A 22,898-nucleotide genomic window follows, 5' to 3' on the forward strand; every position below is an offset into this window, starting at 1 on the left:
GCCACATGTTTCCAAATCTTAAAAAATAAAAGAGTTGCAAAACATTTTTCACTTCTGTAAATCTTAAATATGGTATTTCAATAATCAAGTTGCTGGTTTATGGTTCTCAAATGAAAAATGGGATACATAACATTGCAAGGAAAATACTATGCAATATTGAATATCACAGCTTTAATCAAGTTCAAAGGGACCTGAACAGTTTATCCTGTAAACATACCATCTAATCCATGGACACAAACTATGAGATGAACACCGTCATCCACATTCACATCCTCCTCCAAGCTGAAGTACGGAATTTTGGAAGCCAAATCAGGAAGATCACTGTACATAAAGCCAGGAAACTTTAGTAACTTCAGATCTTCTTTTGCCTGGAGGAAACTAAATTCAGTGTAAATTTAGTCATTTTATTAATTCAGATATTTGAAAAGAGTTAACTTAATTATGAAGGAAATGTTACAACAGCATAAATAGCCTTTTTACTAAGAATTCACCTCCACGAGCTGAAACTTTATTACCCTCGTATGGCAAAACACAAAATAACTCAAGATCTGAATGTTTTTGAGACATTGATATTTCGGGAAAACTGGTAGCACAGAACCTCCATGATTTTTCTCACTACCAACTAATTGCCTGATTTTAAGGCCAGCACGGTTATCAAAGCTGGTTAAAAGTAGATTCATCTCACAGTAGGTCAGAAAGGGAACGTAAGGCAGAAAATAAATCTGCATTAGAGATAACATTGTAACAGTGGAGGAAACTGCCACTGATGGCAATTCATTTAAGTTTGTAATGCAAGGCTTAACAAATAAATGTTAAATACTGCAAAAAGTAAAACACGGAGCTTTGATAGAATTACAATTTAGGTCAACTTGGTCTATATTGGAAAACCAAAAATGTTTCTGCTTCAGAGTAATAACATCAAGTCAGTAATGCTTAGTGCACAAATGCAAGCTGACTGACATTCAGATATTGTAGAAAGGCATAGTAGCTAAATATACTTCACATTAACCTCGAAGTTCAGAACTTTCAATAAGTGTTACACATTGATAACCAAATTAGCTAGTTTCTGCTCAATGACTAAAGTGACTTTTTTCATTCACTCATGGCACATGGGCATTGCTGGCTCGCCAGTATTTATTGCCCATCCCTCGTTATCCTTGAGAAGGTGGTGGTGAACTACCTCTTGAACCGCTGCAGTCCAAGACTTGTAAATTGACCCACAATGTCCTTAGGGAGGGAATTCTGCATTTTGATTCAGTGATGGCGGTCCCATCCTGACTTGGGAGTGTGAGCAGCAGACAGTGGCTTTCACATGTATCTGCTGCCTTTGTAAATGGAAATGGTTCAGAAGGTGGGTTTGGAAGGTGATTCCTCAGGTGAATTTTTGCAGCGCATCTTGTATACAGCACACACTGCTGCTACTGAGCAGCGGAGGGAGTGGATGTTTGCAGATGTAGAGCCAATGAAGCACGCTGCTTTGTCCTGAATGGTGTCAAACTTCTTGTGTTGTTAGAACTGCACCGATCGGGGCAATTATGGAGTATTCAATCACACTCCTGACTTGGGCCTTGCGGATCATGGACTGGCTTTGAGTAATCAGGTGGTAATTTACTTGCCACAATAATCCTAGCCTCTGACCTGCTCTTGTGGTCACTCTGTTCACGTGGTGAGTCCAGCCGAGTTTCCGGTCAATGGATGTTGATAGCAATGGCTTCAATGACGCTAACACCATGGAATATTAGGGGGCAGTGGTTAGATTGTCTCTTATTGGAGATGGTTACAGCCTGGTATTTGCGTGGCATAAATGATATTTGCCACATTGCAGCCCAAGCCTGGATATTGTCCAGGTCTTGTTGCATTTGAATATGGACTACTTCAGCATGAGGAGATACAAATGATACTGAACATTGCGCAATCACTGATGAACATCCCCACTTCTGATCTTATGATAAAGCTCATTGATGAAGCAGCTGATGTTTAGGCCTCAGACACTACCCTGAGGAACTCTAGCACAATGTGTCCCAGAGCTGAAATGACTGACCTCCAACAACCACCACAATTTTCCTATGTGCCAGGAATGACTCCAATCAGTGGAGAGTTTGCCCCCGATACTCATTGATTTCAGTTTTACTACAGCTCCTTAATGCCACACTGTCGAAGGCGGCCTTGATGTCAAGGGCTGTCACTCTCACCTCACTTCTGGAATTCAGCTCTTTTGTCCATGTTTAACCAAGGTTGTAATGAGTTGAGGAGCTGAGTGGCCCTAACAGAAACCAAACTGGGCATCACTGAGTTATTGCTGAACAGGTACTACTTGATGGTGCTGTTGACGATACCTTCCATCACTTTGGGGCAGTACGGTGGCTCAGTGGTTAGCACTGCTGCCTCACAGCGCCAGGGACCTGGGTTCGATTCCACTCTCGGGCGACTGTCTGTGTGGACTTTGCACATTCTCCCTGTGTCTGTGTGGGATTCTTCCAGGTGCTCCGGTTTCCTCCCACAGTTCAAAGATGTGCAGGGTAGGTGGATTGGCCATGCTAAATTACCCATAGTGTTCAGGGATGTGTAGATTAGGTGGGTTGTAGGGGGATGGGTCTGTGTGGGATGCTCTGAGCGTCTGTATGGACTTGTTGGGCCAAAGGGCCTGTTTCCACACTGTAGGGATTCTATTAAAAAAAACTTTACTGATCATTGAAACTTGATATGATGGGGCGGTAATTGGCTGGGTTGGATTCATCCTACTTCGTGTGTCCAGGACATACCTGGGCAATTTTCCACATTTTTGGAGCACAAGTCTTCAGCACTATCACTGGAACATTGTTCAAGAATAAGGGCCCATAGCCCGTGCAGTATCCAGTGCCTCCAATCTTATCCCGTTGAGTGAATCAAATTGCCTGAAGACTGGTTTCTGTAATGCTGGGACCACTGAAGGAGGTTGAGATGGATCATCCACTTGGCACTTCTAACTGAAGATTACTGCAAGTGCTTCAGCACTTATCTTTTGCATTGATGTGTTGGGCTCTTCCACCATTGAGAATGGGAATATTTGTGGAGCTTCCTCTTAGAGTGAGTTGTTTAATTGTCCTGCATTATTCCTGACTGGATGAGGCTTTGATTCATTGGTTGTAGGATTGCTTTGCCATGTCTATCACTTGCTGCTTATGCTTGGCACGTAGGTAGTCCTGTTCGGTAGTTTCACCAGTTTGACACCTCATTTTTAGCTACGCTTATGCTGCTCCTGGCATGTCCTCCTGTAATTTCCATTGAACCTCGGCCTGATGGTAATGGTTGAGTGGTGGAAACGCCAGGTCATGAGATTGCAGATTTGCTGGAGTACAGTTGTGCTGCTGTTGATGGCCAACAGTGCCTCACGGATGCCTAGTCCTGTGTTGCTAGATCTGTTCTAAGTCTATCCCATTTAGAACGGTGATAGTGCCACAAAATATGCTGCAAAGTATTCTCAGTGTAAAAGTGGGACTTCATCTCCACAAGGACTGTGTGATGGTCACTCTTACCGATGCTGTCACAGACTGATGCACCTGCAGCCGGTAGATTGGTAGGGATGAGGTTTTCCCCCTCTTGTTGGTTCCCTCACCACCTACCACAGAACTAATCTAGCAGCTAATAGGAACAAACTACTGCAGATGGTGGAATCTGTACTGATTCTGGAGATCACAGTGGATCAGACAGCTTGCTCTCTCTCCATGGATGCCAATGTTTCAAATCTAGATGACTCTTAATCAGAGCTGAAATGATGTTTGTTGCGGGGGGAGGAATTGGGGGTAGTGGCTGGAGGGTGCTGGTGAAGTACAGATGTTGATAGTTCCGGTGAAGTGATCAGAATGTGAGAATGCCGGAATAATGTTGTGTCGCCTGCCAGACTTGAAAGGACAGTAACTGGGATGGGCAGAGGGGGGGGGCGAAGGAGGAGGAAGAGACATTATAACAAGATAAGGAAATCGTTCAATATTAAGTCCGGAAGGCTGTAAAGTGCCTAGACTGGAGGTGAGATGTCGTTCCTCTAATTTGTGCCGTGACTCACTGGAACACTGCAGCATGCTGAGGACAGACATGTGGGCATGCAAGCAGGACACTGTGTTAAAATGACCGGTGTGGGATCGTGTTCAATAGCAACTGAAAATCGGTGAGTGGTGAAAATAGCCTCTTTATTGAGCATCCGCAGTGGCACAGCTCGAGGTGGTGATGGAATCCAAAATACAGTTTTATAGTAGCCTCTTTTATACACAGTTTTACATACATAGTGTTAAAATTTTAATTAATGGTGTCACATAGTTGTATCTATTGTACACAAGTTTGTGTGACATCTTTCCTGGGGAAGCAGAAGATGGTTTAAACATTTGTTAAATGTTGGCTGTTACTCCTGACGGGATTAGAATGTCTGTCCGGTCTGAGCTTGCATAATTAAGAGGTGTTAGTCCTTCGGTCTTTATTGGTAGTAACGTCAGTAAAAATATTAGACCTATATGATCTAAACATGTGAGAAAATATACGCAAATCAAATTAAGGTATACAGGATATTAAACTGATCTCCCGCAGCTGCATCATGAGATTTCATCCACTATTGCCAGTTTTTGACAATTTCTACACATTCATTCATGCAGTTTCACAGGAGTGCTGTTTTGCAAGTTTGATTCTTAAAGAGGGTAGCGGCCCTATTTAATATGTATTTAAAAAGTATAAATCCATACGTTAATACAAGATGGTAGTTGAAATAAAAGTTAGAAATAGGTAGTACAGTATTATAGAAATAGGTAGTGTCTAAGGAAATTTTGAAGATATAAAAAGCAGCAGGCTGTAGGGGCATGGACACAGTAAGGACTGCAGATGCTGGAATCTAGAGTCACTAAATGTGGAGCTGGAAAAGCACAACTGGTCAGACAGCATCCTCGGATCTAGACTGTAGGAGGAAACTGTGTGATATCCTGCAGCCTTTTCGGGTCCCGAGAGATGGTTACTAAGGACTAATTAATATTATAATCTTTCCATAGTTTTGAGTGAATCGTGGAGATGGAATTATTCTGAGTAGTTTACAGTATTAACACCTATTTAGGGGTAGCCTTTGATACAGAAACATATCCAAACCCTTCTTGTAGCATGGGACCGATAAGTATTGAAAGGTGTAAAGAAACAGCAACAGGTTGGCAGCCTAGGAAGGTATATTTAATTTAGTTTATCTTGTAAGAGTAAAATGCACCATAAAGATGCTGTTTTATGTATGAATGGAAACACGTTATAGTAAACATAGAATGGTTGTGAGTGAGTTAATAAAGAGAATCATAATACAATATCTCACACCAGCTATGGGAAGGTCAAGGTCCAGCTTGTGGGCAGAACAGAGGTGCTTTGCAAGGAGGTCACCCAGTCTGTATTTGGGTTCTCCAATGTACAGTAAGCCACATTTGGTGCAGCAAATACAATACACAAGGTTGGAGGAGGTACAAGTGAAACGTTGCTTCACCTGGAAGGACTGTTTAGGCTCTTGGATGGTGAACAGGGAGGAAGTGAAGGGGCAGGTGTTACATGTTCTATGGTTACATGGGAAGGTGCCATGGACAGAGGGCGTGGTGTTAATGGTTGTGGAATAGTCTAGAGTGTCCCAGAGTGAACGATCCCCGTGAAATGCAGACAGGAGGATTGAGGGCAAGATGCACTTGACGGTAGCGTTCTGCTGGAATTGTCTGAAATGATCCTTTGAACGCAGATGCTGGTAGGATAAAAGTGAGGACAAGGGGAACCCGATCACGCTGTTGTTAAGATGGGGCAAAGGCAAAAGCACGGGCGATGGGTCAGATGCAACTGATGGCCCTGTCAACCACAGTGTGTGGGAAATCACAGTCACGGAAGAATCAAGCCATGTCAGTAGCGCTGTTTTTGAAGATGGCACCATCTGAACAGATGTGACGTAGGCGAAGGAACTGGGAGAATGGGATGAGGCGAGCTGTAGTAAAAGTAGTTATGGGAGCCGGTGGCTTTGTAATGGATGGCATTGGACAGTTTGCTCCCCGATATGGAGATAGAGGTCAAGGAAAGGGAGAGAAATGTCAGAAATGGACAATTTGAAAGTTATAGAGGGATGGAAACTGGAAGTAAAATAAACGAGGTTTTCAAGGTCTTGGTGGGAGCGTGAAGCAGCACCAAAACAGTCATCAATGTAACGAGGAAAGAGCTGTGGGAGGGGGCCAGTGTAGGACTGGAACAAGGATTGTTCCACATATCCCATAAAGAGCCAGGCATAACTGGGACCCACACGGGTACCCATTGTCACTCCTTTGATTTTGCGGAAGTGAGGTAAATTAAAGGAGAATCAGCGAAAGAACAAATTCAGTCAGGCAGAATGAGTGGTGGTGGATGGGGATTGTTCAGATCTCTGGTCGAGGAAGAAGTTGAGAGCACTCAGATCATCCTGGTGGAGAATGGAGGTATAGAAGAATTGGACATGCATGGTGAACAGATGGCAGTTAGGCCCAGGGAACTGGAAATTGTCAATATGGTGGAGGGCATCACAGGAATCATGGATGTAGGTGGGCAGGGTCTACAGAAGTGGAGAGAGGATGAAGCCAAGGTAGAAAAAAATGAGCTCAGTAGGGCAGGAGCAGGCTGATACGATAGGCCTACTGGGGAAGTCTGGTTTTGGATTTTGGGAAGGAGGTAGAAGCGGCTCCAGGGTTGGGAGACTACTAGGTTGGAAGCAATAATGGAGAAGATCTCTGGAAGTAATGAAGTCAGTGACAGTCCTGGCGATGGCTTGATGACCAGATGTGGGGTTGTGGTCCAGGGAGTGAGAGGAAGAAGTGTCCGAGAGCTGGCATTGAGCCTCTGCAAGGGAAACATCATCAGGTAAAGATCACCTACATCATATCTGTTTGGATGACGCCACCTTCCAAAACAGCACTGTTGACATGGCTTGCTTCTTCCATTACAGTGGTTTACGCACCCGCTGTGGTTGACAGGGCCCTCAAACACATCGGACCCATCACCTATGCTTTCGCCCTTGCCATCACTCATAACAGCATGACCGGGTTTTCCTCGTCCACACTTTTCATCCCACCAGCCTCCACATTCAAAGAATCATTCTCTGCCACTATCTAGAAGGAATCTAACTTAAACCAAATTGATTGTTGCTTTTTTAACCTCATTCTTGTTCCATTTCCTGCCCTTAGTTCTGCTTAGTCTAGAGTTTGGGGCTTCTGCTGATCAGATACCTTTTGATTTTCACATGAGCCTTTGCTGTTTGACTGTGGAGAGGTATCAATCCTAACCCATTCTGAAAAGCAAGTACATACTGAGTCTCTCTCTCACACACAAACACGTGCACACCAACTCTCACACACACACATACTAACATGTACACAATAAGTCAGACAATTCCAGCAGAACGTCACCATCCAACACACCTTGCCCTCACTCCCCCCTCTTCATTTCGCAGTGATTGCTTCCTGCGGGACACCCTAGTCCATTCCACAACCACTAACACCATGCCCCCTCTCCACGGCACCTTCCCACGTAACTGCAGAAGGTACAACACCTGCCCTTCTCTCTGCTCACCATCCAAGGGCCTAAACAGTCTTTCCAGGTAAAGCAGCACTTCACGCGTACCTCCTCCAATCTTGTGTATTGTATTTGCTGCATCAGAGAAACCAAACGCAGACTGGGTGACCACTTTGTGGAACATCTCCAGTCTGTGCGCAAGCAGGATCCGACCTTCCTGTCGCCAGTCATTTTAACACAGCATCCTGCTCGCATGCTGACATGTTGCAGTGTTCCAGTGAATCACAGCGCAAATTGGAGAACAAAATCTCATCTTCAGGCTAGGCACTTTACAGCCTTCTGGACTTAATACGGAGTTCAACATCTTTAAACTGTGAACCATTTCTTCCCTTTCCCTTAGCTTCCCTCCCCCTCCATCCCAGTTACTGTCCTTTAAAGTCAGGCAGGAGACACACCATCAATCTGCGATTCTCACATTCCAATCACTTAATCTGAATTATCAATATCTCTTCTCCAGCAGCACCCTACACCCATTACCCCCACTACACCACCTAAACAATAGCATAAATGTTGTCCTCTCCACACTTCACTTCAGCTCTGTTGAAGAATCATCTAGACTCGAAACGTTAGTTTGCTCTCTCTCCATGGATGCTGTCTGATCTGCTGTGATCTCCAGCATTTGTTGTTTTCAATCTAGCAGCTATGGCCGTTAGGACTTGTTAAGCTCAACTAGTATTGCTGCTGCTGAGCCACTCTTGGTGATGGACTTTGAAATCCTTTCCCTAAAGTACATTTTGTACACTTGCCACCCTCAGTGCTTCCTCCATGTGTTGTTCAATAAGGGAGGTAATAACCATGAGGTTTCCTCAATCATGTTTAAGCTGGAGCCATGAGACTTCATGGAGTCAACATTGAGGGCTCCCAGGCAACTCCTGCCCTACTATATACCACTGTGCTGACACTTCAGTTGGGTCTGACTTGTGGGTCGGACAGGATGTATCCAGGGTTGCTGATGTGGTGTATGGGTCATTGTCTGTTAAGGTATCATCCGTGAGTATGTCTATGTCAGGCATTGCTTGACTAGTCTGTGAGACAGCTCTCCCAGTTTCGGCACTATGTCCCAGATATTAGTAAGGAGGACTTTGCAAGGTCAACAGGCTGTTTCTGCTGTAGTCTACTGGGTGCCTAGGTCAATGTCAGGTGGTCTGTCTGGTTTCATTTCTTTGTTAAGACTTCATTAAGGCGACTGATACAACTAAGAGGCTTGCTAGGCCATTTCAGTGGGCAGTTGACAGTCAATCACATTGCTGTGGGTCTGGAGTCACATGTAGGTCTGACCAGGTGAGGTTGGCAGATTTCCTTCACTAAAGGGCATTTGTAAGTCAAATACGGTTTTTCAATAATCAAAAATGTTTACTGAATTCAAATTCCACCATCTGCTGTGGCAGGATTTCAACCCATGTCCCGAGAATATTAGCCCAGTTTTTGAATTAAAAGTTTAGTGATATTACGACTCAGCCAACACCTCCCCTTTTTAACACAACCAACAATTGTCAAGGCTGATTAAATGATTTCATCCATTTTCCTAACAGTCACAAACTTCCATTGGAGAGTTTAGCCAACAAGTAACAGTCACTACAATTAAAGTATAGTCATAAGGCACAGAAACATACCCTCTGGTCCAACCAGTCCATGCCGAACATAATCCCAAACAAAAGTAGTCCCACCTGCTTGCATTTGGCCCATATCCCTCCAAATATTTCTTATTCATGTAGTTACCCAAATGTCTCTTAAACATTGTAACTGTATTCACACCTACCACTTCCTCTGGAAATTCATTCCACACATGAACCACACACTTGGTAAAAAAATTTACCCCTCATGTCTTTTTTAAAAAATCCTTCTCCTCTCTCCTTAAAAATATGCCCTCTAGTCTTAAAATTCCCCACCCTAGGATAAAGAGCCAGCCATTCACTTTATCTATATCTCTCATGATTTTACAAACCCATCAACCGGCTATGCTCTAATGAAAAAGTCCCAGCCTATGTGACCTCTACCTAAAACTCAAACTCTCCATTCGCAGCAAAATCTTGGTAAATCTTCTCTGAACCCTGTCCAGCTTAATAATATCATTCCTATAACAGGATGACCAGAACTGGACACAGTATTCCAGAAGAGGCCTCACCAACATCCTGTAAAACTTCAACATGATGCCTCAACTCCTATACTCAATGATCTGAACAATTAAGGCAAGTGTGCTAAATGTCTTCTTAACCACTCTGCCTACATGTGACACAAACTTCAAAGAATTATGTATCTGAACCCATGGGTCTCTGTTCTACAACACTACCCAAGGCCCTACTTTTAATTGTACAAGTCCTGTCCTTGTTTGTCTTACCAAAATGCAATATGTCGCTTTTATTCAAATTAAACTTCATCTGCCACTCCTCAACCCAATTAATCAAGATTTCTTTGTAATCTTAGATAACCTTCTTCACTGTCCACTATACCACCAACTTTAGTGTCTTCCGCAAACTTACTAACTGGGCCTTCTATATTCTCATCTAAATCATTTATATAAATGACAAATAAAAGTGAACCCAGCATCAATCCCTATGGAACATGCCTGGTAACAGGCCTCTAGTCTGGAAAAATAACCCTCGACAGCCACTCTCTGCCTTTTGCCATTTAGGCAATTTTGTATTCAATTGACAAGCTCCCCCGAATCCCATGCGATCTAACTTTACTAATTAGTCTACCATGCAGAACCTTGTCAAAAGCTTTACTAAAGTCTAAGTAAACAACATCTAATGCTTTGCACTCAATCTTTCTGGTTTCTTCCTCAAAAAACTCAATTAAGTATGTGAAACACAATTTCCCTCACACAAAACCATTCTGACAATCCCTAATCATTCCTTGCCTCTCCAATTGCATTTAAATCCTATCTTTCAGAATCACCTCCAAGAACTTACCCACCAAAGAAAGATTCACAGGTCTATAGTTCACAAGCTTCTCCTTACACCTCTTAAACAAAGGCACGATACTAGCCAGCCTCCAGCCATCTGGCACCTCACCTGTAGTTATAAATGATCTCCAATACACCTCTTCTGTAATGTGAACTGCTTTCAAAACATCAATATTTATTTCCCTGAATTCTTAAACCTCCATTTCTTTCTCTACAGTAAAAACTGACACGAAATATTCATTTACTGTCTCTCCCATCTCCTGAGGTTCAACACACAGATGGCCTCTTTGATCTTCAAGGGGCCTTACTCTTTATCTCTCTAATTGCTCTCTTGCTTTTCATGTATTTGTAGAATTTCTTTGGATTATCCTTAACCTTATCTGCCAAGGCTATCTCATATCCCCCTTTACCTTCCTGATCTCCCTCTTAAGAATGCCCCTACCTCTTTATACTGTTCAAGAGACTCATTTACACCCAGTTGTCTGTATCTAATGTGATTTTTTTTATTCTTGACTTGAACCTCAATATCTTTATTCCGCCACTGTCCCCTAATCCTACCAACCTTACCTTTCACTCTTACAGGAACATAATAATTTTGAACTCTAGTTATCACACTTTTGAAAGCCTCTCAGATGCCCTTTTATCTGTGAACAGTTTATTCTAATCAACTTTTGAAAGTTCTTGTTTCATACCATTAAAATCTGCATAATCCAATTAAAAACATGAACTTTTATGGTAGGTGTATCCTTTTCCATAGCTCTATTAGTTTTAAAATAGTTATGATCACTAGATCTAAGGTGTTCCCCTATATCACTTCAGTCACTTGCCCTATGTTATTACCCAAGAAAAGATCAATTTTTGCTCCTTCTCTGGTAGAAACTTTTACAAATTGAAGAAAATTTTCTTGAACACATCTAACAAATTCTTCATCATCCAAACCTTTAACACTATGGAAGTCAGAGTCACATTACCTACTATTCCAACCTTATTACACTTACGTAAAGCTGAGATTTCTCTGCATATTTGTTCCTCAAATTCGTTCTATTAAGGTGGGTTACAAGGTGATCATTCCTTTGTTATTTCTAATTTCAACCCATATATTTTCGCTGGATGATTTTTCAGAAATATCTTCTCTAGTTACACCAGTAATATTTTCCTTAATCAAAAACACCACTCCCCACTCCGCTTTTGCCTTCCTCTTGCATCTGAAACATGAAACAGAGCTGCCAGTCCTGTCCATTCCTCAGCTAAGTTTCTGTAATAGCTATGATGTCCCAATTCCATGTTCCGAGTTCATCAGCATTACCTGCAAGACCTCTTGCATGGAAATAAATGCAGTTTAATTCTTCAGAGTTACTTTGCTCTCTGACTTGCTATTGTTTGTCGTTTCTACTTAACTTGTTCTTTTCAGATTTAGAACCATCCACATCTATATTTCTATTTACATTGTTACTTAGGATCTCTCCATGCCCCAATCTCTAATAGTTTACTGTCTCCCTTAATAGAACTAGAGAATCGCCCCGCTAGGATATTGGTTTCTTTCCAGTTCAGGTGAAATCCATCTTTTTTGGACAGGTCTTTTCTGCCCCAGAGGGGATCCCAATGATCCAAAAACCTGAATCCCTGAACATTACACCACCCCTTCAGCAACTGATTTAACTCCTTTATTTGTTTATTCCTCCTCTCATGCGATCTTGGCATCGGAGATTGCTACTTTTGAGGTGCTTTTATTTTTTAAATCTTCTACCTAACCTTTTAGATTCATTTTATAAAGCCTTAATCATTTTCCTAACTATGTCATTCCTACCAATGTGTACAACAACTTCCGGCATCTCACTCTCTCCTTTAATAATATGCTTTTAATGTTTTGAGAAGTCCTTAATCCTGGCACCAGGAAAGCAACTTACCATCTTAGATTCAAGCTCACTGCTGTAGAAACTTCTATCTGTGCTCCGACAGGAGAGTCCCCTCTAACAATTATTCTTTTAAATTTTGTCAAACCTTGCCTAATACAAGATTCATTCTTAGTGCCCAAGATCAAATTGCATCTTCTATTTTCCTGAGAGACTATCACTTTCAGTGCCCAAAACTGAAAATCTGTTTGGGAATAGCCATAGGAGACTTCTGGACTACCTTCTCACCTTTCCTGACATTCACCCATCTATCTAAATCAACAACCATCTAACTTGGTGGCTCTTGCATGCCCTCAATGACATCAAGCTGAAAAGCAGTAGCTTTCATAGCACCTTATATATAAAATAAACTACTATTCCTTACCCAAATAATTAATATTAAGCATGCAAAAAAAAGCCAAACAAATAAATCTTCAAGAAAATCAGCCAGTTAGCTGAACAATCAATTTGAAAAGGACACCTCCTCAAGTAGTCCAGCAGACAGCTTTCAATCCTTTGATACAAAAGCCTCACTCCAGAGCCATCTGCGTGTAGGCCTCTCCAAAAGTTCCATAAACACAGCTCCATTTAAAAAAAACTCTCCTCCACAATTAAAACCATCTCCTCAGCGACGTTAAAAAAATTCTCATTCTTCAATGCATATCACGCCAAAATAAAGGTACTTTTTGTTTCTGAATCTTGTGTGCCTTCCATGGTTTATATTGGCAGCTAAAGTGACATTTCGAGCATTTCCTTTCCAGGATGGGTGTATACACTTTTGCAGGTTATGTAAAACATGACTGACAGAAATTATATGATGGACACTAACAGCATCAAGTTTTATTCCTCCCTCCCTCCATCCACCACCCCTTCCCCCCAAACTACCTCTTTATTTAAAGATTGCTTGTTCACCATTTAGACTTTTGTATGATTTTGATTGGTGGAAATTTAATCTATCAACCACTACTATACTCATTGCAGCACTAATACCATTCCCCTTTGCAGCTACTATCTAATACTAATCCAGCACTACTTGCAACCTTAGTGTTATTTTTCACACTGAACTGATTCTTTCATCCCTTTCACCAATGGTTCCCAATCAGTGCGTGGCAGCCACTGCTGAGGGTTCAGAAGCAAGGAATGGGACTACAAGGCTGTCTCCTGTGAGACTAAGCCCTGCACTAGTACTAAGGTCCAGGTGGCATCAAACACTCATATCTTAGTCTTTTGCTCTTCTTAGAATTGTTTAAAAATGGCTGCTCACTAGCTCAGAGAAAAAAAACCCTTCCCAATTCTTCCATCCTCTGCAGATGTTCAAAAGGTTATTTGAAATTAAGCTCCAGCTATTATAAGACCACAAGATGTTGGATGAAATGTTGGCCATTCAGCCCATCAAGCTGATGAATTCTAATCAATGAGATAACGGCTGATCTGATAATACTCAACTTCATTTTCCTGCCTTTTCCCCACAGCCCTCAATTCCCTTACTGATCAAAAATATGCCTACTTCAGTTTAAAAAAAAAAACTTAACAACACAGTCTAAACAACTTTCTACAGTAAAGAATTCCACAGATTCACTCAGATGAAACTCCATCCTATCTGTCTTAAATGGGTGACCGCTTGGTCTGAGATTGTGCCCTCTGGTCCGAGACTTTTCCATAAACGAAATAAAATCTTCTCAGCATTTACCCTATTATAGCCCCGAAGAATACTGTATATTTCAATAAGGTCACTTCTCAAGGAACACACTGTACAGAATAAATTCCGATGAGTACAGACTCAATCTAATTTACTGCTCCTCGTAGAGAAATGTGTCCATAAGAACGTCAGTACCAGGAGCAGGAATAGGTAATCGAACCCCTCGAGCCTGCCCAGCCATTTAGTACAATCATGCTGACCTCATCTTGGCTTCGACTCCATTCCATGCCTGTGGTCAACCTTGTGAGACTTCCCTGTGCTGCCTCCAATGCCAATTTATAAGGATACTAAAACTGTTCACTATATTCTTGATATGGCCGGTCTGGTGCCTCGTTTTGTTTTAGCAAGATTTCCCCATTGTTATACACCATTGCCTGTGAAATAAATGCCAACATTCTGTTTGCCTACCTAATCCTGCTAAAACTGTATGCTTGCTGTGTGATTTTGCGCCAGGACCATCCCCATGACCACCCAAATCCCTGTGCTGCAGATTTCTTCAGTTTTTAATCCTGGAACAGCTTCTTCCTCGCTTTTATTAGACTTTGGACCAGAACTCTCAAATGCTCATTTTGATCTCTCTTTCTGCACCTTTTCTGCGGCTGTAACATTGTATTCTGCACTCTGTTCTGCTACCCAGATGCACTCTGTATGGTATGATCTGCCTGTATAGCATGCAAAACAACAATTTTCACTGATATCTAACTACATATGACAACAATAAAGACACAGAGCTGTACAGCATGGAAACAGACCCATCTGTCCAAATCGTCCATGCCAACAAGATATCCTAAATTAATCTAGACCCCTTTGCCAGCTTTTGACCTATATCCTTCTAAACCCTTCCTATTTGTAAACATGTCCAGATGCCCTTTAAATGTTGTAATTGTACCAGCCTTGACCACCTCCTCTGGCAGCTCATTCTATACACGCACCACCCTCTGCTTGAAAAAGTTGCCCTTTAGGTCCCTTTTAGATCTTTCCCCTCTCACCTTAAATCTATGCCCTCTAGTTTCGGTCTCCCCCACTCCAGGGAAAAGGCCTTGGCTATTCACCCTATTTGTGTCCCTCATGATTTTATAAACATCTAGGAGGTCACCCCTCAGCCTCCGACACTCCAGGAAAACTCCCTGTAGCTCAAACCCTCCAAACCTTGTTAACATCCTTGTAAATCTTTTCTGAACTCTTCCAAGTTTCACAACATCCTTCCTCCAGCAGGGAGACCAGAACTGCATGCAGTATTCCAAAGGTGACCCAACCAATGTCCTGTATAACAACAACATGACCTCCCAACTCATATACTCAATGCACTGACCAATAAAGGCAAGCATACTAAACACCTTCTTCACTATCCTGTCTACCTGGGACTCTACTTTTTAGGAACTATGAACCTGTACTCCAAAGTCTGTTTGTTCAGCAACAATCCCCAGGACCTCACCATTAATCAAATCAATTTAACTAACAGTCAGTTCTGCTATTTTTCTTGCCAAAGCACATAACTTCACATTTTCACACAGTGTGCAGACCTTTTGTTCCAAATGCTATGGGCAGTCAAGTAAAGAGCTGTAATTTCTATTTGGCCCTTGATCCCATCTTTTAGATTTGGATGCACTCTGTAAAGAAGAATTAAAATGCAACTTTCCTTAACTTCAAAGTTTTGGTTAAAATTCCCACAAACAACTCTATCTAATCCTAAAGTGCCAAATATGGCTAGGACATTCAATGGAAATTTGGTACTTAGCAAGATAGAAAAAAAAAGCGAGGAACGAAAGGGACACAAGTGTCAGAGGGGCAAAGAACATCTATATAGCATTTTGTGACCTTATGATATTTCAAAACGCTTCACAGTTCACAAGTGTATTTTTGAAGTGCAGTCACTGTTGCAATGTAGGGAAACATGACTACCAATTTATTCATAGCATTCTTCCATAAACAACATAACGAGATTGACTGATGAGGCGCACAATATTGGGTAAATATTAATCAGGTCTTTGGCAAGACACGACTTCTATACTTGAAATAGAGACAAGGGCTCTTTTACATTTGCAAGAGGATAGAATGGCCTTAGTTTAAAGTGTCTTCTGATAGTTTTATTACACACTAAGTTGGTCATGTGAGTACATTATAGGTTTTTGATTATTAAAAGACAGATATTTTTTCAAAAATAAAAAGTAATGTGCCAAATCTACTTACATCTTCATCTGTCCTTTTATCCCAACATCATCATACCACGAGGCTGACACATCAGAGCTGAAGAGTGCACTGGTAGGTTGCTTTGTAATTGCATCTCGTTTGGTTTTTGAAGACAGTCCACTGATGGATGGGGAATCTCTGACAACTGATGAAAAGGATAAACAAGTAGGAGTGCACACACCTGGCATGCCTGCACGTTCTGCGATATGATGGGCATTAATTAACTCAGGTTTGACTGCATCAATGTTATCAGACACAGCATCATCATCAGCTTCATAATAACCATTTTCTATCATTTCTTGTTCTTCATCCTTTTCTGCTTGTGCAAGAGTAACAAGGTCAATAGTTGCCTTTTTAGGGCTTGAGGGACTGCTGCCACCACCACCAGGACTAGTATCAGAAAGATCTGTACTGCTTCTAGATCCAAAATTATTCTCCACTAATCCTTGTTTCACAATGTCAGTGCTGCTGGTAGCTGAAAGATTTCTGTGCATTCCATCATCTGTTTCTTCCAATGCTGGAATTTCAAACACTTGAATTATACTTACATGATGTTCTGGATGCAATTCTGCAACTGCATGCTGGCTAATTTCTGCATCACCTGATGTTTGGCATCTTGGCTTATCAAGGTGAATCATTTCAGAGTTCAGTTTAATTATATGTTCAGTGGTTGCTTTTTCTAAACTGAAGTCTTCACAGGAATCTTGAAGTTCTGTAAAATCATTAAAGCATGCAATATTTTGCTGTGGATTGCTGCAGCCTTCTTGACTAACAATACAGTTATCAAATTCTTGCTCAGGAAAGTTAGAAGAATGGTGAGCTTGTTGTGGAGTCCCTGAACCTTGAACAAACACAACACTTTCTTCTTGCACGACAATACTAGATGTTTTATTTTCAGATTTTAGCTTATCTGGTATTACAGTCGAGTCTATCTTGGGCTGTCTGTCACTAGTTTGTTGCACAAGAATGGTGGCAACTTTTGAGCTTTCATCAACTTGCTGTTCATGATCATCATCTGAAGGCAGAGAGTTTCTAGAAGTTAAAGATGACTGTATTTCACTCACAGCATTTGTACTCTCTGTACATCTGCCTTTCACCATATTTTTTGAACTTAATTCTGGTTTTAGTGATGGCTGCATGAAAGGCTTTTCACTGAGAAGAGAAGTTTTCTCCAACACTGATTCAGTAGCTAAATCTGGATCCAGCTGCAAAGCAAAAGAACTGGGTTCACTTTCAAAACCAGAATGTGAAGCTCTGGACGATGAGCAGGTGACATAAACATCCGGCAATTTAACAGCATCTCCACTTATAACCAAATTAAACCCCTTTGTACATACTTTCGACAGTGCATTTTCCGAAGCTGCAGAGTGTAGTATGTTTTCTTCCAACTGCAAATAATTTTTTTTGGAATCCAGAAGTTTTGGCTCAGCAGATTGATAAAGCCCTTGGTCATCTTTAACAGGAAATTTGGGGGCCATAATGACTGTTACTTTTTCCCCTTCGTAAGTGCATTTACTTCTTGGTTTGACTTGAATATGTTTGATACCTGCACTTGGTGTCATTTGATGACTATTCAATCTATCAAATTTAGTAGAGTCTATACACGCAGTTGGAGTCCCAGGACCTGCCTGAAACAAGCCCGATGATGCAAACGTGCAGGGTTCGATTTTATAACGATTAATGCTGTTACCAAATTTATCAAGACTTTTAGCTTTTGGAGTCTCTGCATTTTTTTCCATACTTGACAAAAGAGGAATTATCGCTTTATGTTGACACAGTAGCTTAGAATCAGCCACTGTCCCATTATTGGCTCTTGTGCTTGTGGGAACCTGCCCACCTTTTGGACAGATCGGAAGCCCTCCTTCTGATTTACTGATCTCTCCCAAGTTTGAATTCTTCAAGCATTTGTAACCAACCAGTATGACAGAGTCCTTAGAGTTTTGCTTCACCAATTTTTTGTTGTTCTCAGACTTAATTGTCTTCTTAACTTTTGTTGCTTTTATTTTTGGTTTGCTGTGCTCTTCAGCTTTCATCTTGTGCTGCCTTATCTGTGGCTTTTCATTTTCATTTTGTTTAACACTGTGAATGTTTGCTGGCTTTGCTTTAAAATCACTACTGGAGAAGCCTGAAGCATTACATTCCTTGGAGTCTGACTTTTCAAATTTGGCAGAAAAGGATGATCTTCTTACATTCTGAACCCCACTCCACGGAACATCCAAGTCTTGTGAAGAAACAAAACAATACAAATTTGTAAACAGATGTAAAACTTATATGAAGAAGATGAAATAAAAATATTTGAGAGCAATTAAGAAAAATGTGAGTTAAATTTAAAGTAGGGAATAAACATAATTGGACATTTAATACATTAACATGTTTGCATGTATCATGTGTGCTGTCAGAAACTACTCAGTAATTCTTCAAAACCGAAAGAAATGCAGATGTTATAGATCAGGAACAAAAACAGAAGTTGTTGAAAAAGCTCAGCAAGGCTGGAGCATCTGTGAAGATGGAAGGGTTTGAGGAAGGGTCTCCGGACCTGAAACATTAACTGATTTTTTTTCAGAGATGCTGCCAGATCAGTAATTATTTGTTAGATCTATTTTCATCCTTTGCACAAGTTTAAAAACAAATTATGCAGTTGCCACATGGTCACTGCTCCACATATCACTTTGAACTTTCCACATCCACCCAGTTTTTAACATCTTTTCCATTTTCTTACTATTTTGAATTGCCTGAAGTAGAGATTCAATGAATGGGCAGCAAGTTCATTAGTCTCTTGGGGTCATCATCTCAATTTCTCATGATGATACCTAACTGATGGGATCAAATGACATTACAGCTTTGTTCAGTGGGAATGGATCTCAGCTAGGAAAAGAGTGCAGTTACATTTGTGCAAGTCATCAGCAAAACGACCTATAGGATAGCCATCCCTTTTATGACATTAACAATATATGTATTACTTGTCTGTTGAGTGGGAATAGCAACTTCCTAAAATTAAATAAAACTTATTTTTATATATTTAATACTACAATTTACAGTTCAGGCAATAAATAAAATTTACAATGAGAAGGTCCAACATTCATACCATGCAGCATAACTGCCAGCAATGAGATAACTTTTAAAACCCAATGCAAGTCACAAGACGTGAAAGAACATTGTCTTTTAATTTTGGACTTGAACTATTTCAGCTTTTTAGAACCACTCTTTTCAGAATTGAGAAACTATGCTTCAAGGGATCAATTAATTATTGTCCATTTCAAAAGCAAAATAATATTAATGCAAAAGACAATATTGTGCAGATGCTGTAGAATGGAAATAATTTGCTCAAATTTAAGCATCATAATACGGTGTCTTTCATGGTTGTGGTCATGTAGTTTCCAATGCCACACAACCTGAGTATCTTAATAATTTACTTTGCATTTTCAGATGACGGAGGAAACTAAGGCGCTTAGGAGCCAGGCAGCTAAAGGCACAGCCACCAATGGTGGAACGATAACTCTGATGCATCAGAGATAAGAATCAAAGGTGTGCATTTTCTTGAAGGGTTTTGTGGCTAAAGGAGACCACAGAGGAAAGAAGGGACAAAGACATGGAGCTGAAAAGAAAGGTAAAAAAAACAAAAATACTGTGGATGCTGCAAATCAGAAACAAAACAAGAAATTGCTGCAAAAGTTCAGTGGGTCTGGCAGCATCTGTGAGGAGAAATCAGTTAGCCTTTCATTTCTAGTGACCCTTCTTAGGAGAAGGGCATCAGCATTTTGGAGAAGGGTCACTGGACCCAAAACACCAACTCCAATTTCTCTCCACAGATGCTGCCAGACCTACTGAGCTTTTCCAGCAATTTACAGTAATACAGCATGGAAACAGGCTCTTAGACCCAAACTGGTTATGTGTACATACATATATCTCAATTCTGAAAAGAGTGGTTCTAAAAAGCTGAAGAAGTTGAAGCCCAAATTTAAAAACACGCTCTTTTGTGTTTTCTGACTCGCATTGGGTTTTAAAAATTATTTCATTGCTGGCAAATATGCTGCATGGTATGAATATTGGATTTTCTCATTGTAAATTTTATTTAGTGCCTAAACTATAAGTTATAGCATAAAATATCTACCAGCATAAAATACCGGGGTGGCATGGTGGCTCAGTGGTTAGTACTGCTGCCTCAGCGCCAGGGACCCGGGTTCGATTCCACCCTCTGCTTCTCCCAGTGTCTGCGTGGGTTTCCTCCCACAGTCCAAAGATGTGCAGGTTAGGTGGATTGGCTATGCTAAATTGGCCATAGTGTTCAGGGATGTGTAGATTAGGTGGGTTATAAGACGATGGGTCTGGGTGGTTTGCTACAAGGGTCAGTATGGGCTTATTGGGCTGAAAGGCCTGTTTCCACACTGTAGGGATTCTATAATATCTAAAATTGTTGCCCACTCAACTCATTCCAATTGCCCGCATTTGGTCCATATCCCTCTAAAATCCTTCCCCATCCATGTACCTATCCAAATGTTTGTTTAAACGTTGCTATTGTACCTGCCTCAACCACTTTCTCTGGCAGCGCATTCCCTATATGAGCCACTCTGTTGGGGGGAAAAGTTTCCCTTCAGGTCCTTCTTAAATCTATTCCCTTTCACCTTAAACCTATACCCTCGAGTTTTCAATTCCCCATCCCTGGAAAAAGAGACCATATGCATTTACTCCATCTACGCCCCTCATAATTTTATACACCTCAATAAGGTTACCCCTCATTCTCCTACAATTCCAAGTAATAAAGTCCTATCTTGGTCAACCTCTCCTCATAACTCAGGCCTACTAGTCCTGGGAGCATCCTCGTAAATCTTGTTTGCACAGTTTCCAGTTTAACTATGTCTTTCCTATAACAGGGTGACCAAAACTGTACACAATATTCCAAGTGCATCATCACCGATGACTTATACAACTGTACAATGTCCAAAATCCACAAATGATGAAGGCCAGCACGCTAAATGCCTTCTTCACCACCCTGTCCATCAGGGATGCCGCTTGCAACGAACTGTGTACTTGTATTCCTAGGTTCCTCTGTTCCACAACACTTCTCAGGATCTTTCCATTTACTGTACAAGTCCTACCTTGATTTGACTTTCCAAAGTGCAACACTTCACACTCATCTGTATTGAATTGCATTTGCCAATCCTCAGACCACTTCCTCATCTGATCAAGATCTCTCTATAATTTTTGACAACCTTCTTTGCTATCAACGATACTTCTGACTTTTGTGCCATCTGCAAATGTACTAATCGTGCCTTGTACATTCGCATTCAGATCGTTTATGTAAACAACAAATAACAAAAGGTCTCAGTACCTACCCCTATGGCACACTGCTATTCACAGATCTCCAGTCTGAGAAACAACCTTCAACCATCACCCTCTGCTTCCTACCATCGAGCCAATCTTGAATCCATCTAGCTAGCTCTTCCTGGATCCCATGCAAACTAACTTGCATGACTATAGCCTGCTGTGCAGGACCTTGTCAAAGGCCTTACTAAAGTCCATATGGACAACATCCACTAGCCGACCTTCATTCATCCTCTTGGTTACCTTTTCGAAAAACTCTAAAAGATTTGTCGGACATGACTTCCCGCGCATAAATCCATGCTGACTATCCCTAATCAGACCATGACTATCCAAATGTTGGTTGATCCTGTCCCTGGGTATCCTCTCCAATAAACTGCCTACCGCTGACGTCAGGAACACTGGCCTATAGTTCTCTGGCTTGTCTTTTCCACCTTTCTTAAACAATGGAATACACTAGTCACCTTCCAGGCCCCAGAACTTCCTTAAAAATCTCCCCCATCTCCTGTGGCTCCACACATAGATGGCCATGCTGATCTTTAAGGGGACCTATTCTTTCCCTAGCCACCCTTTTACCCTTACTATAGCTATAGAACCTTTTAGGATTATCTTTAGCCTTATCTGCCAGACCCATCTCATACCGTTTTTTTGCTCTTCTGGTTTTAGATTAAAATTGATGCTTTTCTTGAATGGAAGCTAAAATAGGTAAAGAGTGAATGGAACTTTGCGGGAGTAAACACATGGGCAGGGCTTTGAATTACCTTAGATTTGCTGGAATAGAAATGGGAGGATGGCCAAGAGGACAATGAAATGTTCAAATCTAGAGGTAATAATGGTATGGATGAGAGTTTCAGCAGCAGTTGGGCTGAGTTTGGGTTAAAATTGGATAATGGTACGAATGTAGAAGTGGATTCTCTTAGATGATGGCACAGATATGTGGTTTGAAGCTCATCTCAAGGTCAAACATAAAACCACGATTGTGAGCAGTCTAAACTTAGAAGAGTCCGTGAAGGGATATAGACAAGTTAGTTGAACAGGCAAAAATTTGACAAATGATGTATAAATGTGGAAAATTGTGATCTTGTTCACTTTGCAGGACAAGTGGACAAACTATATATAATTTAAGTGGAGAGAGATTTCTGAATTCTGTGGTACTAAGGGATCTGGGAGTTCTGGTATGCGAATCACAGTACATTAGTATGCTGGTGCAGCATGTGATAAGAAATACAAATGAACAATGTTGTTAGAAGAGGAATGGAATATAAACATATGGACAACTTGCTACAATTGTACAGGGTGTTGGTGAGACCACATTTGGAGAAAT

At 41.2% G+C, this 22,898-nt stretch overlaps 1 protein-coding gene across 6 annotated transcripts in view; it reads right to left on the bottom strand.

The window, feature by feature from the left end:
* fam135a (family with sequence similarity 135 member A) overlaps nucleotides 1–22,898 on the bottom strand; it is a 312,830-nt gene that overhangs the window by 112,862 nt on the left and 177,070 nt on the right. For 5 of the 6 annotated variants that reach the window (XM_048597297.1, XM_048597296.1, XM_048597298.1 and 2 more), the window contains 2 exons: nucleotides 16,256–18,476; nucleotides 218–378 (listed from right to left, as the gene is read on the bottom strand). In XM_048597297.1, coding sequence (XP_048453254.1) covers nucleotides 218–378; nucleotides 16,256–18,476 — 2,382 coding nt within the window. The remainder of the gene's footprint in view (nucleotides 1–217; nucleotides 379–16,255; nucleotides 18,477–22,898) is intronic. The other variant, XR_007262130.1, reaches the window with a different exon arrangement.

The sequence above is a fragment of the Rhincodon typus genome, chromosome 5 (assembly GCF_021869965.1).
Source record: "Rhincodon typus isolate 14 chromosome 5, sRhiTyp1.1, whole genome shotgun sequence".
Lineage (NCBI taxonomy): Eukaryota > Metazoa > Chordata > Chondrichthyes > Orectolobiformes > Rhincodontidae > Rhincodon > Rhincodon typus.